The following is a 17,321-nucleotide window of genomic DNA, read 5'->3' on the forward strand; positions in this document are numbered from 1 at the left end:
ATATATATATATATATATATATATATATATATATATTAGGCCTTTTTCTCAATAGGCCTTTTTCTCTCAAATATTGTTAGAGCTTCACCTTTGCCAAGATAATCCATCCACCTTACAGGTGTGGCATATCAAAATGTGCAGTTTTAGTATTGTGTGTGCATTTGGCGTGCCGTCTGCAGGAATGTCCAGCAGAGCTGTTGCCCATGAATTCATTTCTCTACCATAAGCCATCTTCAAACGTGTTTCAGAGGATCTGGCAGTACTTCAAACTGGCCCCACAACTGCAGACCATGTGTAACCACAGTTGCATGGCCAAGGAATGCCGTTTAGCTCTGGCATACAGTGTGCAATGTAAAATAAAAACCTAGCTTAAGCTTCCTCACAATATGAGGTTTAAAAGTTAACTTTTATCAATTAAAATACCCAAATTCTTATATTGTGTCACAATTTCTATTTGAATGTCATGCAGAGTTTTGTTATTAAAAGAAGAAATTAATGTCTTTGTAGAATTATAAAATAGCATCATTTTAGTTTTTGTGGCAATTAGAAGTGTAATTTTTTGTGGCATTCAAGATTAAGTTCAAGCAGGAGTGACTGCACATTATCAAAAGCTCATTACAAATAGTCAAACAATTGGGCAAGAGTGGCATTACAGCAATAAATTACAGTATCATCAGCATAAAAGTGAAATTTTGCATTTGAAACATTTTGACCCAGATTGTTAACATAAATGGTAAAAAGAAGTAAGCCTAGGACAGAAAATTGGGGGACCCCTGATGTAAGTTTGAAAAAAAAATCCTGTTGTATAATGAAGCCTAGGCGTAAATTCAGACTGGAAGACCTGCTTCAGCCTCACCTGCATCTAATCGCTGCGTCGAGCACCTCCACTCCAGCCTATCAGNAACCTCCACCACCAGTGTCCGGCCCGGGGAAGACGCCTCTAATGCTCAACCTGAGCTTCTCCTCGAAGCGCATTGCTATTGTCGACACTTGCGTCTTCCGCCGAGGTCCGAGCACCAAATATCTTATGTCATTCATGTCAAATAAAACCATTTAATTGCAGCTTCTCTTTGTTGTGAGTCTCTCCAGGTTGAATTACTTTTGGGGTTCTTTCCAGAGAGGTAATTTTCAAACTGACTGACAGCCTGCTGGGACAACCCAACATTGAGCAGCCGTTGCATCAGAATATGGTGATCAACTGTATTGAATGCTTTTGAAAAATCAAGGAACAAGTCAGCACAGGTTCTCTTATTGTCCAATGATTCAATTATATTTTGACAATCTTTAATGATGCTATGATAGTACTGTGTTGTTTGCTGAAACCAGACACATTGGAAATAGGTCTATGGTTATTGAGTGAAGTGGAATCTCCTGCTTTTAGCAGAGGCAGTTTATGTGCAGATTTCTAGACTTTTGGAGTGATATTTTTTAACATTTTTGTAAGGTTAAGAATACTAGTTAAAGGTTTAGCAATACAATTTGCAGCAATTTTTAAAAAGTAGGGCCTGTCATTTTTTTATGTCCAGAGAGAAGAGAGCTTTCTGAACTTCATCCACAGAAATGGAAACAAATTTAAAAACTGGACGATTAAATATAAACTTATTATACATGTCTAGGACTGGTTGAAAACAGCCAGAGGCAATGCATCCTGATTGAAGCGTTCCGGCAAAGCAGATCTTTCAGAAATTGATACATTGCCTTTAACAATCCAAGAAGACAATTCATTACAGCTGGCAGTGGCTGATGTGGACTTAACAACTTTAGAATTTCCTGGGGTTATTTAAATTAGCAGATGTTGCAGACAAATAAAATTGCAATTTGGCTTGTCTTACAGATAAGGTGAAATAGTAAGCATAAAATATTTTTAAATAATTGATCCTCAGGCTTTGGCTAGCAGTACTAGCCAGGCCACAGTTGATTTATCCATGAAACCCAATAAATCCAATTAGTCACTTTGATTACAAGAATGTATAAAAGACAGAATCCATAATGTCCTCTCGTTTAAAAAAGTACCACAAAAAAAAACTTGATCCAAAATGTTGCTGCTAGAGTTTTAATGAGACTTAAAAGGAGAGATCATATTTCTCCAGTTGTCGCTTCTCTCCATTGACTGTCTGTCAAATTCAGAATAGAATATAAAATCTTACTTCTAACATACAAAGCTCTCAACAACCAAGCTCCATCATATTTTAAAGATTGTTCCATATTTTTGTAACAGAGCACTTTGCTCTCAGACTGCAGGTTTACTTGTGGTTCCTAGAGTTTCCAAAAGTAGAATGGCAGGCAGAGCTTTCAGTTCTCAGGCACCTCTCTTGTGGAAACAACTTCCAGTTTCTGTTTGTGAGGCTGACACACTGTTTACTTTTTAGACTTAAGACTTTCCTTTTTGATTAATCCTATAGTTAGGATTGGCTTGAGTTTCCTAAGTTATCCCTTAGTTATGCTGCTATAGGCTTGGACTACTGGAGGACAAATTGACCACATTTCCTCACTCTGCTGCTTTTTACTTGCTCGACTAATTATTTCTATCATTAATGTGTTTTTCTTCCAATAGAAACTACACCTGGACCAGTCATTTTGTGTTTGTCTGTGTCTCTTTCCTGTCCTGTAACCCCAGTTGGTCAAAATGGGTGGCCACTTGAGCCTTGTTCTGCTGGAGGTTTCTTCCTGTTAAAAGGGAGTTTTTCCTTTTCACTGTTGTCAATGTGCTGCTCAGCATGAGAGACGGCGACGAAGTGAAGATTCAATGCAATTTGCTGGTTTCCTTAGATAAAGAACTTTTACTAATTAGCTTTTTATAATGTATGCAAATATTTTTTTAAAGTGCCTTGAGATGACTTTTGTTGTGACTTGGAGCTATATAAATAAACTGAATTGAATTGAACTATTCATGAGATTCCAAAGCAACCAGAAGCTTTCAGTCTAAATGGTTAATAGGCAAAAGAAGTAAAGTACCTTTTTATTAGGATTTCTGTGACTGATTTTCAGTAGAAGCACAACAATTAATTGATTTAAAAACAGAACATGACAAAATTACTTTGGTAATAAAAAGTGAAATAAAATAAGAGCACAATCGATCAAAACCATGTATATATGTAGAAAATACCCACAGTACATCTGTACAACTCAAACAAAACCTTCACAGGAAACCAGTAGATCTTCACATGAGCCGCTTAGGGTCCTGACTATATAGGTCCAACTCCTCATACAGAATGAACCGCCTTAGTCTTGGAGGAAAAATATTTGAGCCCATGATCTCAGGGTTGTTGAGTCTCCTCATGGTCAAACGTTTCCTAATCTCCAGTCTACAGAGGTGGCTGAGGGAGCGAGGACTACCTAGAAAGCATGAGTAAGAACACAAAATAACACATTAATACTGTACAAAAAGAAGTGAAAGGGTCAAACAGAATGATACTCAAGAAATATGTACTACTTAGCAGAGGAAAAAGGTATAAACCTGGTTGAGAGATACTGGTATTTATTTATTAACTGTGGCCTTGATTCACTAAAATGTGCAGAGCTTGTTTTAGAACATCTCACAATATCAGGGAGAAACCTAGTTCAGGATGGCATTTCTTAAGTCCTAGTACTCCTGGAAATAATACCACCTTTCATGTCAGAGTTTTAGACTAAATTCATCCTAAAATGAGAAGGAATGGAGTTAAAGTCATTTTGGGCAAACCTCGTAAATAATGCTATATGTGATCTTATACAATTGTTTGAAATTTTGTGAGATGGTTACTTTGTGAAAGTTTCATTAAAATACATCCAGGGACTCATGTATTATTTTGTTTATGAACAAGGTTGACATCAACCATAAATGTCTAAGTTGTAAGGAAAGATCTAGCAAATAAATAACACTTTGAGTTTGTGTTGTGAAGAAGTTTTAGCTACTACCACATAAAATGTTATCTGTATCACTGACATTTGGCAAAGTTTCACAAAGCCTCTTATGTTGTCTATTATATGTCTATTGTGGAGGAGCATGCAGAGAGGTTGCAAAGTTTACCAAGTATAGAAGAGGAAGGGTGACAAGAGTTATGTTCGTGTGTTGAGAGTGTTAAGTGTTATTGCCAATAACATTCCAGAACAGCACTAAGGAAGGATATGTTAGAAGAGGTTGTTAATGTTAATAATAATAATAATAATGCATTTTATTTGTAGCGCCTTTCAAGACACCCAAGGACACTTTACAATATAAAGACACAATTAGAATAGAAAAAGGTGGCTATAAAATCTAGAAGAATAACAACAAGAAAAGTTACAGAGAAAAGGCTAGCTTAAACAGATGAGTCTTGAGTTGTGTTTTGAAAGTCGAGAGATTGTCGATGTTACGTAAGTCAGGTGGAAGAGCATTCCAGAGTTGTGGAGCAGAGTGGGAGAATGCTCTGTTTCCCATGGTACTGAGGCGGACAGGAGGAATGTTGAGGTGGATGGAGGACGATGAACGAAGGGAGCGTGAATGGGTGGTGATGTGCACGAGATCGGACAGATAGGAAGGGGCGAGGTTGTGGATAGCCTTGAATGTATACATGAGGATTTTGAATTGAATTCTGAATGAGACAGGAAGCCAGTGAAGTTGATGGAGAACTGGGGTGATGTGGTGGGATGAGGGGGTTTTGGTGATGATGCGTGCAGCCGAGTTTTGAACCGTTTGAAGTTTACGGAGAGATTTGAGAGGGAGACCAAAGAGGAGAGAGTTACAGTAATCAATTCTAGAAGTGACCAGACTATGGACCAGGATGGAAGCAGAGTGTGATGAGAGTGATGGACGGAGTCGGTTGATGTTCCAAAGGTGGAAGTATGCGGACCGGGTAGTGCTATTGATGTGTGAACGGAAGGAGAGAGTGCTGTCTAGAGCGACACCCAAACTCTTAACCTGGGTGGAGGGCGAAACCTGGGTGTTGTCAATGTTGACAGAGAAACTGTTGACTTTGGATAAAGTTGATTTACTGCCGACCAGTAGAAACTCTGTTTTAGCACTGTTTAATTTAAGGAAGTTAGCATTGAACCAGAATTTTATTTCAGATAAGCAAGAAGTGAGAGAGGAAGGTGGAAGTGAAGACTTGGGAGCTGAGGAAACAAAGAGTTGGGTGTCATCGGCAAAAAAGTGGAAATGGATGTTAAATCTACGAAAGATATTGCCAAGGGGGAGAAGGTAAGTGATGAAAAGAAGGGGCCCCAGGACAGAACCTTGGGGCACGCCTGAAGTCACAGGGGAGGAGTGGGACCTTAAAGATTTAAGTTTAATGAACTGAGTGCGGCCTGTGAAATATGAATGAAACCAAGCGAGCGGTGTGCCAGAGATGCCGATGGATGAAAGTCTGCGAAGGAGGATGCTGTGAGAGATGGTGTCAAAAGCTGCATTGAGATCAAGGAGTTAAGACAGGTCCTGGAAAACAGTGGGTCTGTACTGGGTCGGACTGACCTAGAGGCCTGGGCTGGTTTCGTGTAAATGACGTAGGAGTTATGTAAACTTTTGACCAATCACGAACTGGTCAGAAATGTGCAATACACACCAATGTATTTTGTTTGTATAAATACGCCCCAGTCCTAGAAGATGCTATGGGATTTTGGGGTAATTCTGAAGATGATAAGTTGTGTCAATAAATCCCCCGTGTATTGGCTGAAATGAGAAACAAGTCCCTGTCTATCATTTCAGTGTGAGAACTACCTTTTTTCACCAACACTATAAAAAGCATAAAAGTTAAAACCTTGTTTTAACTTGCAAAACGATACAGTAAGTTTTAAACTCACCACCATGCAATGACTGAAACCAGAGTCCAGTCACTCTGGATAAACATAGCTACAATAGAACGATTCCTTTCTTTAGCTTGAAGACTGTTTAAAAAAACAAACAAAAAAAAAACAAAACAATTAAGCAGCCAGGAGTTGATTTCATTACCTTTAGTTTGACTTGAAAAGAAGTTGGGGTAAAGGTTTTGCTGCCCGCCAGTTATTAGGTGAATGCCAACAAATGCATATCTGCCAAATTTTGCTCCAGGCCAGTGGACGAAGTAGCCCGCCGAGTGAGAAGATTTTGTCTATAATCTCTATGGTTTTATTTAACAGGAAAACTCCTTCCTGGCTTGTCATCAGTTCAAGCCAGATCATACACTGACTGACAGGTAAGGAACACATACAGTTACTGCAGGCTTACTATGTTTGTTTTTTTTTTCCCCTTTTTCACGATTTTACTTCACATGTTCATGTTCACATTTTTTACTGGGATTAATGGGATTTCAAATATAACTAAGTACAATACTTAAAATTAAGCATACTGAAGTAAGAGTATATATATTAATAATTACTTAAAAAGTTAAAAAGTACACATAATTCATACCTAATTACAGTAATACAAGTAAATGTAATTTGCTACTTTCCATCTCTTCTGTCAACTATCACACATCAGACCAAACTCATCTGACATCTCTGGTAATCATCACAAAGAGGGTAAGGTTATTAACCACTGGTTTTTGGTTTCCTGGTTGAATAAACACAATCCCATTATGAACTCTTTAGAAAAAAAAATTGACAGCTGGAGTCCATTTTGTTTAGCCCATTGTCTACGATCTGCCTCACCTGCAATTGTGTCCTCCTGTGTAGGGTTGGGCATTGAGTCTCAATAATCGATTGTAACTGGGACTAACATTATGATTCTTCTGGGATTGTTGAAATATTTAAATTTTGATTTCTAGTTTAATAATAATAATAATAATAATAATAATAATAATAATAATAATAATAATAATTTTATTTAGAAAGCGCCTTTCAGGACACTGAAGGACATTTACAAGAATAAGCAAATCAGAGGACAATGTGCGAAAATACAGTTGAAAGAAGCAGACATAGGTAACAGTAGAATTATTACAGATGAAATTAAGATGGATAGGCTAATCTAAAGAGATGAGTTTTCAAAGCAGTCATGAACGCAGGGAGAGAGGTAGTGTTTCTTAGGTCCGATGGTAGAGAGTTCCAGAGGAGCGGTGCAGAGCAGGAGAAAGCCCTGCTCCCCATCGTGGAGAGGCAGGCAGAGGGTACTTGGAGATTTAAGGAGGAAGAGGATAGGAAAGAACGGAAGAGGACGGAGATGTGTACAAGGTCAGACATATAAGGTGAGGCAAGATGGTGGATAGCTTTGAACGTGAGAAGCAGAATTTTAAAGGTGATGCGTGCTTTGACTGGGAGCCAATGGAGCTGTTGCAGGACTAGGGTGATGTGGTTATGGGAGGAGGTTAGAGTGATGACACGTGCAGCCGAGTTCTGCACCATCTGAAGCTTATGGAGGGATTTGGGGAGGCCAAAAAGAAGAGAATTACAGTAGTCAATCCGTGAAGTCACAAGACTGTGGACAAGGATGGCTGTGGTGCGGAGTGTGAGAGATGGACGGAGACGGTTTATATTTCTGAGGTGGAAGTAGGCAGACTGAGTAACATTACTGATGTGAGCAGTGAAGGAGAGAGTGGAGTCGAGGATGACACCAAGACTCTTGACCTGAGGCGAGGGGGTTAGCAGCGAGTTGTTGAAGGGGATAAGTAATTTTTTTGATTTTGAAACAAAATTTTTAGTGCCAACGAGGATGATTTCTGTTTTATCGCTGTTCAGCCAAAGGAAATTGTCTGAAAACCAGTGATTGAGTTCATTGAGACAGTCAGTGAGAATGGAGGGACAATGAGTAGAGTTAGAGCTGTGTGTCATCTGCATAACAATGGAAACGGACACCAAATTTACAAAAGATGTAACCAAGAGGAAGGAGGTAAGTTATGAAGAGAAGGGGTCCAAGGACAGAGCCTTGTGGAACGCCTGTGGAAACGGGGGATGACTGAGAGTGGAAGGATTTTATCTGAATAAATTGAGTGCAGTCGGAAAGATGAGAATTGAACCAGCCAAATGCAGTACCAGAGATGCCAATGGATGTGAGTCTGTTAAGGAGGATAGAATGAGAGATCGTATCAAAGGCAGCACTAAGGTCAAGAAGGATGAGGATGGACAGAAGACCAGAGTCGGCAGCACGGAGAAGATCGTTGGTGATTTTAGTGAGGGCAGTTTCGGTGCTGTGATGAGGGCGAAAACCAGATTGAAACTCCTCATAAAGGTTATTGCTGGAAAGATGAGAGTGAAGTTGACTAGCAACAACTTTCTCCAGAATCTTGGAAATAAAGGGCAGGTTAGAGATGGGACGAAGATTACAGAAGTTACTAGGGTTGAGGCCGGGTTTCTTAATGATGGGGGGTAATGGCTGCAGATTTGTTGAAGGGGAACAAGGAGAAAGCTGTGGGAACAATACCAGAGGTCAAAGAGGAGTGGATGATGCTGGTGATGATAGGGAGCAGAGAGGGGAGGCAGGATTTAACAAGAGCAGTGGGAAATGGATCGAGTTGGCAAGATGAGGGCTTAGACTTGCTAATGATGTCAGAGACGTCAGCTGCAGAGGGGAGGGTAAAAACAGAGAGGTGAATGGGGGGAGACGGGAGTTCAACATGTGAACTACATTGGATTTTGGATTTTATGGTTTTTGAGTAAATTTGGGTCAATTATCTTAATATAGTAGATCAAAAGTAAAAAAATAACTTGAAATTCACACTTGGGAGGTGGTGCTAAAAATGACTCCAAACATGGCAGATTACACCATTTTTAGGGTGAAATATGAATGAAAATAAAAAATAGTCCAAAAACCTTCACTTTCACACTGGAACCCAGAGAGTTAAAAAAAAGAAATGACCAGTCAGCTCAGTGCATCACTTGCAATAAGATTATATCCTGCAAAGGAGGGTGCTCGATCAACATGATTAAACACCTTCAGGTTCATGGTGTAGAAGTAATAGAGTGCCCCATCTGTGATGCACTTTTTCACGCCTTCCTTTGCAGCCTCTTCTTCCATCTCTGACCCTCAGCCTAGCACCGCACTGCAGTCAGAATCAGATAAGTAAAAATCGTCTTATACCAACATTGAGGCAATAAAAAAGTTATACTTGACGTTTAACAGTGGTAACTCAGATGCAAATACCCAGCTAACGTTAGCCAGGCAGTTAACCAGTTAACATCTGTGATGTGCTACTCTATTCACCATAGCATCCAAGGGAAAGTTGTTGGTGTAACAAATTAAAGAGTGCCACAGAAAGGTAACAGCATATATTGCCTCTTAAAAAAATCGAATTGAGAATCATTAGGAACCAGAATCAAAATTGGGAACCGGAATCATTCAAATTCAAACAATGCCCAACCCTACTTCTGTGAGCCCTCTGATATTTCAAATGTACCTCTTGTGTATCTTAATTTGTTTCCTGACTTTGATAAAAACAAACCCTATAGGCCCTACTATTGTGCATTTGAGCTTCTGTCTGGAGTTGCTCTCCCAACAAGCCAAGTCTACAATCTCTTGGGACCTGAAAAAGAAATGAAGCAAAGAAATTTTGCATAAGGCATCATTCACCCATCTTCTTTTTTTTTTTTTGTTGAGAAGACAAGACATTACGACACAGCGTCGACTTTAGAAGTTAGAACCAAATAACCACAAAAAACAAGTCTCACTTTCCCTGTCACTTGAACAAGTATATTCTTCCAAAATATTTTCAAAACTGGTTCTCTGTAATGCATACCATTTGGTACACATCCTTGGAGGGGGATGAGTGGAAAATGGCCTTTAAAACACAACTAGGGCACTTTGTATACCTCGCTATGCCATTTAGACTCACCAGTGCCCCTGCCCTTTTCCAAGCTCTGGGTATTGATATGTTAAGAGATTTCCCTATCTTGACAATATTATGACTTTTTTGAAGATCTTCAACATCATCAGAAACACATCAGACAAGTCTGTCAGAGCCTGCTCGAGAACCAGCTTTACATAAAAGTGGAAATACAAGTTTCACGTCTCATCTGTGATCTTCTTGGGACATATCTTCAAGAGCAGACAGATGAAGACCAATACAAATTAAATCAAATCGGTCAACCCATCTATGAGAATACAACTTCAGCATTGCCTGAGTTTTGATCCTGTTTATTGCCAGTTTATCAAGAACTACAGTCAGACTACTTTTCCCCTTACAAGACTAACCTTAATTCGCCAACCTTTCAAGAGGCATTCAATAACCTTAAACAGCTCTTCACCCCCATCCCAGGTTTGGTACATCTTGATCTCCAGAAGCAGTTCAGAATGGAAGTCAATACATCTGATGCAGGAGTTGGTGCAAATTTTATACAACAAGTGGACACTGATGGCAATCTTCACCCATGTGCATTCTTCTCCCATTGTCTCTCCCTGGCAGAACAAAATTACGACGTCGGGAACCCTGAGTTGTTGGCCATAAAGATGGCTTTAGAAGAATGGAGGCACTGGTTGGAAGAATCTAAGATACCTTTCATAGTCTGGACTGACCATAAGAATCTGGCCTACCTGCAATCTGCTAAGAGACTGAATTCCAGACAAGCCTGATGGTCATTATTTTTTGCACATTGCCAGATCACAATAACCTACTGCCCTGTTTCAAGAAATATCAAATTGGATGCACTCTCCAAGTAATTATCCAAATGTGAGAAGCCCAAGGCCATTAATAACATCTTACCAACATTTTGCACCATTTGAGTACTCACATGGGATATCGAAAATCTAGTAAAACAAGCTGAAGAATCAGACTCTGATCCTGGAAATGGAGCCCCCAATCATGTCTTTATACCTTCCTAATTCAAAAGATCTTTGGAAGGTCCTTCTCCTGGCCAAGATGTAAAAGAATGTTTCAGCCTGCCCAACTTGTGCTCAAGGAAAGAGAGGAATTTATCCCATGTCAGGCCTCCATCAACTTCTACCCTGTCCAAATCCCCTATGGTCTCACGTCTTTAGGCTTTGTCACCAGTCTGCCATCCCCTAGTGGTAATACACTTGTGGTCATGATAGTGGATAGTTTCTCTAAAGCAGTTCATTATATTCTCCAGTCAAAATTACCTATTGCTTTTTAAACTGCTCAACTTCCGGTCTGCCATGTTTTCTGGCCTCATGGGATTCTGTCCAATGTCATATCAGATAGAGGTCTCTAGTTTATATACCAAAATCCAAAAGATTTCTGCAATGCTCTAGGAAAGATGGTGTGCCTTTCATCTGGATTCCACCTACAAAGTAACTGCCAAACTGATCAAGTTAATCGGGAGTGAGAGTCTGCCTTTAGATGTGTAATTATCAACAAACCCACATTCTTGAGCTCTCAATTACCATGGATAGAACATACCCTTCTTCTGCTACAATACTCACTTGAGTCATTTCTAGGTTACCACCCCTCGTTGTCTCAATTTCAAGAGATTGAGATCTCAATTCCTTTTCCATCAACATTACCTTTGACAATGCAGACATTTTTCAGCATCAACCAATGCAGCTCTTCTCTGTACTGCTGAACAAAACTGCAAAATAGCAGACTGTAAAAGGATCCCAGCTCCTCATTACTCACCTGGTCAAAAGGTATGGCTTTCTTCCATATTCCCCTCAAAGATGTATCTAGGAAACTGGCTCTCAGATTTATCAACCCCTTTAAAATGGAATCCATCATAACCCCCTCATCAGTTCATCTCAGACTCCCTCCATCTATGAAGATTCTCAGGTGAAACTGGTCGTCTCCAGCACACTTTGCCCTCTATTTTAAATTTCCTTCATATTTTACCCTAAAAGTAGTTTAACCTGCCATGTTTGGAGTCATTTTTTTCAGCACAACCTCCCAAGTGTGGATTTCAAGTAATATTTTACTTTTGACCTACTGTATTAACACAACAGACCTAAAATCACACAAAAAACAAAATCTGAATGGAAAATTCTTAGTTTTTTACTGTAAAAACCACAAACATACTTAATGAATTGTTTTTACAACTTAGAATGCAAATATAAGGTCTAATAAGGTCTTATAAGGTCTAAAAAGACTGAATGAATCTTAAACGAATTGTGATTCACTATGGTAGATAAAAGGCTTTTTGCTGTGAAATATTTAATTTTCACTAAAACTTAGTGTTAAATTCATAAATATGCGACCAGTTCTTCAGGTAATCAAATTTTAAATGAACCACTAAACTTCTACAACCCCCCCCCCCCCCCGCGCCCTACACCACCAANAAAAAAAAAAAAACAGGCATAGCACTGAAAATATCTTTGAAAAAACTCACAGAGAATTTCACAAATCTCGGGCCACTGTCTCTGTTTTTCCAAGATCAGTCTGAGTTTGGAGCAGATATGGACGTGGTTGACATAATCTAGTAGAATTCGAACAACACTCCCAGACAGGTGCTTAAGGCAGCAGAGACACATGAACTCACAGAACTGGAAAAAAAAAACACACACAGCAATGACTATAAAAATATTCTACATTCATAAACCAAAATATAATTTTAAGATGTAAAAATTTTAAAGGATAATTCAGTTATTGTAAAGTGGGATTCGGTGGAAAAGTTATGAACAAATATTTTCTAACTGTACTTTACTTTACCACGACTAACCAAAGCAACACCCTCATTACTGAGGAAGAGGCCCCGATCCATTAAGCCATCTCCTGCTCCATCCTACCATCACTCATGAACTAAACTCCCAGATACTTGAACTCCTCCATCTGAGGCAGAGATTCACCCCGACCAAAAGGGAGTATTCCACCTGTTTCCGGTTGAGAACCATGGCCTCAGATTTAGAAGAGCTGACTAGGATCCCAGCCATGTCACACTCGGCTGTAAACCTTCCCAGTGCACGCTAAAGATCATGGCTCAAACAGAACTACATCATCATCATATCAATGATATTCTCATTGAATACTTTGTTCTGTACAAAGTTGAATGTGCTGACAACAAGATCACAGAAAATCTTCAATAAAAATCAAATTTATTAACCAATGGAGGCCTGGATTTGGAGTCATGCACAAAATTAAAGTGGAAAAACACACTACAGGCTGATCCAACTTTGATGTAAGGTCCTTAAAACACAATAAAATGAGGCTCGGTTTTGTGTGTGGCCTCCCCGTGCCTGTATGACCATCATACAATGCCTGGGCATGCTCCTGATGAGGTGGTGGATGGTCTGGACAGTCTGTGGTGCAACGTGACTTTGGTGGATGGAGCGAGACATGATGTCCCAGATGTGCTCAATCAGATTCAGGTCTGGGGAACGAGCGGGTCAGTCCATAACTTCAATGCCTTCATCTTGCAGCAACTGCTGACACACTCCAGCCACATGAGGTCTAGCACTGTCCTGCATGAGGAGGAACCCAGGGCCAACCGCACCAGCATATGGTCTCACAAGGGGTCTGAGGGTCTCATTTCGGTACCTAATGGTGGTCATGCTACCTCTGGCGAGCACAAGGAGGGCTGTGCGGCCCTCTAAAGAAATGCCACCCCACACCATTACTGACCCACTGCCAAACCGGTCATGCTGAAGGATGTTGCAGGCAGCAGATCGCTCTCCACAGCGTCTCCAGACTCTGTTACGTCTGTCACATGTGCTCAGTGTGAACCGGCTTTGATCTGTGAAGAGCACAGGGTGCCAGTGGTCAATTTGCCAATCCTGGTGTTCTCTGGCAAATGCCAAGTGTCCTGCATGGTGTTGGGCTGTGAGCACAACCCCCATCTGCAGGTTTTCCATACCATCTTAATGGAGTCGGTTTCTTACTGTTTGTGCAGACACATGCACATTTGTGGCCTGGTGGAGGTCATTTTGCATTCCTCTGGCTCCTGTTCCTCCTTGCACAAAGGCAGAGGTAGCAGTCCTGCTGTTGGGTTGTTGCCCTCCTACGGCCTCCTCCACGTCTCCTGGTGTACAGGCCTGTCTCCTGGTAGCGCCTCCAGCCTCTGGACACTACGCTGACAGACACAGCAAACCTTCTTGCCACAGCTTGCATTGATGTGCCATCGGGGCCTGGATGAGCTGCACTACCTGAGCCACTTGTAAATGGTAAATGGCTTGCACTTATATAGCACTTTATCTAGTCCAAGGACCCCAAAGCACTTTACACTACAATCAATCATCCACAATTCACACACTGATGGCGGTAAGCTACATTGTAACCACAGCTGCCCTGGGGCAGGCTGACAGAAGTGAGGCTGCCATCACACCGAGCCCTCTGACCCTCTAACCCTCTGAAGGCAGGTGAAGTGTCTTGCCCAAGGACACAACGGCTGAGACAGCCGGAGTGGGGGTTTGAACCAGCAACCCTCCGATCACAAGACAAACCCCTACCTCCTGAGCCACTGCCGCCCACTTGTGTGGGTTGTAGAGTCCGTCTCATGCTACCACGAGTGTGAAAGCACCACCAACATTCAAAAGTGACTAAAACATCAGCCAGAAAGCATAGGTACTGAGAAGTGGTCTGTGGTCCCCACCTGCAGAACCACTTCTTTATTGAGTGTGTCTTGCTAGTTGCCAATAATTTTTCACCTGTTGTCTACTCCATTTGCACAACAGCATGTGAAATTGATTGCCAATCAGTCCTAAGTCCTAAGTGGACAGTTTGCTTTCTCAGAAGTTTGATTTACTTGGAGTTATATTGTGTTGTTTAAGTGTTCTCTTTATTTTTTGAGCAGTGTATTTTTTTCGCTTTTACTCTCAAAATCAACTAATTTGCCCATTTTCTGTTTAGAGTGCAGATATAAAAGTAGAGGCACATACACAGCAAAACACAGGGGTTACCCTTACAAAAAAATCCCATGAAAATCACATGTGACTTTCACATGTGATCACATGTAATCACATAGGAATCACATGTGATTCCCACATTTCCATATGTGGAAAATGGGAATCACATGTAGAAATATGTGATTTTTTTGTGGATTATGTGAACTACATATGGAAAATGGGAATCACATGTGATCACGTGAATTTCGTGGGATTTTTTTGTAAGGGTACACTGACCATTGAAATTTGTTTTGATTTCCAATTACATAAGAAAATTAAACTAAACTAAATAAATAAATAAAATTACCTCTAAGCATAGAAAATAGAAAAAAAGACTAACAAAATAAGACAGTGTGTATTTGCTATTGAAGGACACTGAGACAAATGTCGGGAGGAGAATTAACTGCCAGTCAGGTGAGGACAAGAGAAATAATCATCCCCATCTAAAAGTATATACGTATTTCTATTTTGTGTAATTGGAGTATTTTATTTATTATTTTCTTTGTAACAAAGATAACAACATCATTGTCATTGCATTGACAGGAGCTATAAAGCTCCTCAGAAATGATGACATGGAAATCTGGAGTGAAACTATGCCCAGAAATACAAAAAAATAAAGCCGTTTTTAATGCTTTTTCACATCTGTCTCAATTTATCCTGATTCTGTTCACGTCAAGCTTTGATCATGTGCTAATATAGTCAAAAACTAAAAAGAAATTGCAAACAGCATTAAAAATGCTTTGGGAGAATCTTTAGCCAAGCTAAGAATGTTTTTTTATTGTCATTTATGTGGATCACCTAGTAGCACAACTTTATTATGTATTTCAGCATTTTTTTTAGAATTGTAGAGATGGAGAACATGTTATGTTAAATTGTAATTGACAGCGTCACAGCATATTAGAAAGTTGGCAAAGTGTGCAGGCAGTACTTTTGTATTGAGGGTACAGCCCTGAATCCAGAGTACGTAGCCTCTGACTCCAAAAATACAAAATGGCGGTGCCCACTAAACTCACATTCTGTCTTTAATTTTGAGCAATGGTTGGAAGCATAGACGCTTCATCCATTTTTTTATTGTCAATAATTCAAACAAATCATCTGTCCAGTCAGAATTAAACTCCATTCGATCAATGTGAGGCCAATTAAAAAAACAGTCAACAGGTAAGATGTTATTCATAACTTTTCCACAGAACTTCACTTCAAAGTGGGTGTACCAGTCCTTAAAGCTTTATAAATGTGGAACTTTCTGAACTAATTTCTCTTCTGCCTCTCAATTTCCTAGCAGTCAGCTTAGTTACAAAGTTGGTATATCTGGAATTCACCCTCTAATCTTCAGTTTTATTTAGACATGTATTATCATTAATTGTTGACAAAATAAGATTATTCCAAAAAAGATTTTGCTGAAAAACTATAATCAGACACTTACTGGAATCTTCCCCTCTGCTTCTACAACATCAAATGCGCTGTCATGGTAACAGTAGAAACACCTCTCCACCTTATAGCCATTATTAAGCAGCAGTCGCATCATCACCTCGTCTTTCAGGCAATACTGTAGTGCTGTGGGAAATACTGTGTCACTCACTACTGTGAAGTAACAGTTCACATCTGCTTTGGCTGTCAGCAGCAGCTTCACAATCTCATAACATCCGGACCGGACCGCCACCAGGAAGCAGTGCAATGGGTCCAAGTTGGTCTTTGCCCCTGCATCCAGCAGGATTTTGGTGCACTCCACATCTCCATTGGAGACGGCAAAGTACAAGGCACTTCTCCTCAAGTCTTGATAGTTTTCAGAGTTTCTCGTGTTCATCCGGTAGTTGACATCAAAGCCGCAGGCTAACAGGAGCTGAAGACAGTGACTCTGGCGTCCTTCTACAGCGGAGTGGACTGGGCTCTGACCTGCTTCTTTAATGGCCTTCTTACTGGTGAGTGGAATCAACATTTTCAGAGCACTGAAGGAAGGGGTAGAGAACAAATATTAATTAAAGAGAGCTATTCTTTAACATCTTGGTTGATTTCTTGAAATGTTGCTTCAAACTTCCAAAAAATATTTTTATCTTGTGATACCATCTATTTTGTGATGGCATCATGAGAATCATCAGCCAACATCTTCACAAAGTCTTTTGCTTTATTTTTTGGGGTTGATACATACATTTCACACCAAAACATTCATATCAGGAACATACAACCTGTCTCCTTCATGAGCGGTATGATGGAAAGACTGATTATGTTTTATTTGCATATATTTATTTAAACAGATGACCAATCACACCTTAAGGTACCTGGAAATTGTAGCCAGAGATGAATTAGAGTTCTGAAAGCTGACAATTCTCTTCCTGATAGCTTGGCTGATTTTTGTTGGATTTCCCATGATATCAAACGAAGAAGCAGTGTGATATATATATAATATATATCTCCAGGGGGGCTATAAGTCCTAAATACACCAAAACTTACTAAGGTATCACACCAGTGCAGTGGTGGGATGTAACGAAGTACAAGTACAAGTACTTCGTACAGTAACGAAGTACAAGTACTTTGTTACTGTACTTAAGTACGTTTCTCATGTATCTGTACTTTACTTAAGTATTTTTAAACGTGGNGTACTTTCGACTTTTACTTCGCTACATTTTACAGTAAGTATCTGTACTTTCTACTACACTACATTTTTATAATGTGTTGAAGTAAAAAGTAAATTCACGTC

The 17,321-nt window shown here is 39.9% G+C and overlaps 1 protein-coding gene across 4 annotated transcripts in view; it reads right to left on the bottom strand.

Annotated features, from left to right (window-relative positions):
* Positions 1 to 2,925: 2,925 nt before the first annotated feature.
* Positions 2,926 to 17,321, bottom strand: part of LOC108248650 (ankyrin repeat and SOCS box protein 15) — a 37,605-nt gene continuing 23,209 nt past the window's right edge. For 3 of the 4 annotated variants that reach the window (XM_037981015.1, XM_037981014.1, XM_037981013.1), the window contains 3 exons: positions 16,050 to 16,572; positions 12,139 to 12,292; positions 2,926 to 3,336 (listed from right to left, as the gene is read on the bottom strand). In XM_037981015.1, the coding sequence (XP_037836943.1) occupies positions 3,161 to 3,336; positions 12,139 to 12,292; positions 16,050 to 16,572 (853 nt within the window). In that variant the 3' untranslated portion in view covers positions 2,926 to 3,160. The remainder of the gene's footprint in view (positions 3,337 to 12,138; positions 12,293 to 16,049; positions 16,573 to 17,321) is intronic. The other variant, XM_037981016.1, reaches the window with a different exon arrangement.

The sequence above is a fragment of the Kryptolebias marmoratus genome, linkage group LG17, assembly GCF_001649575.2.
Source record: "Kryptolebias marmoratus isolate JLee-2015 linkage group LG17, ASM164957v2, whole genome shotgun sequence".
NCBI classification, from domain to species: domain Eukaryota; kingdom Metazoa; phylum Chordata; class Actinopteri; order Cyprinodontiformes; family Rivulidae; genus Kryptolebias; species Kryptolebias marmoratus.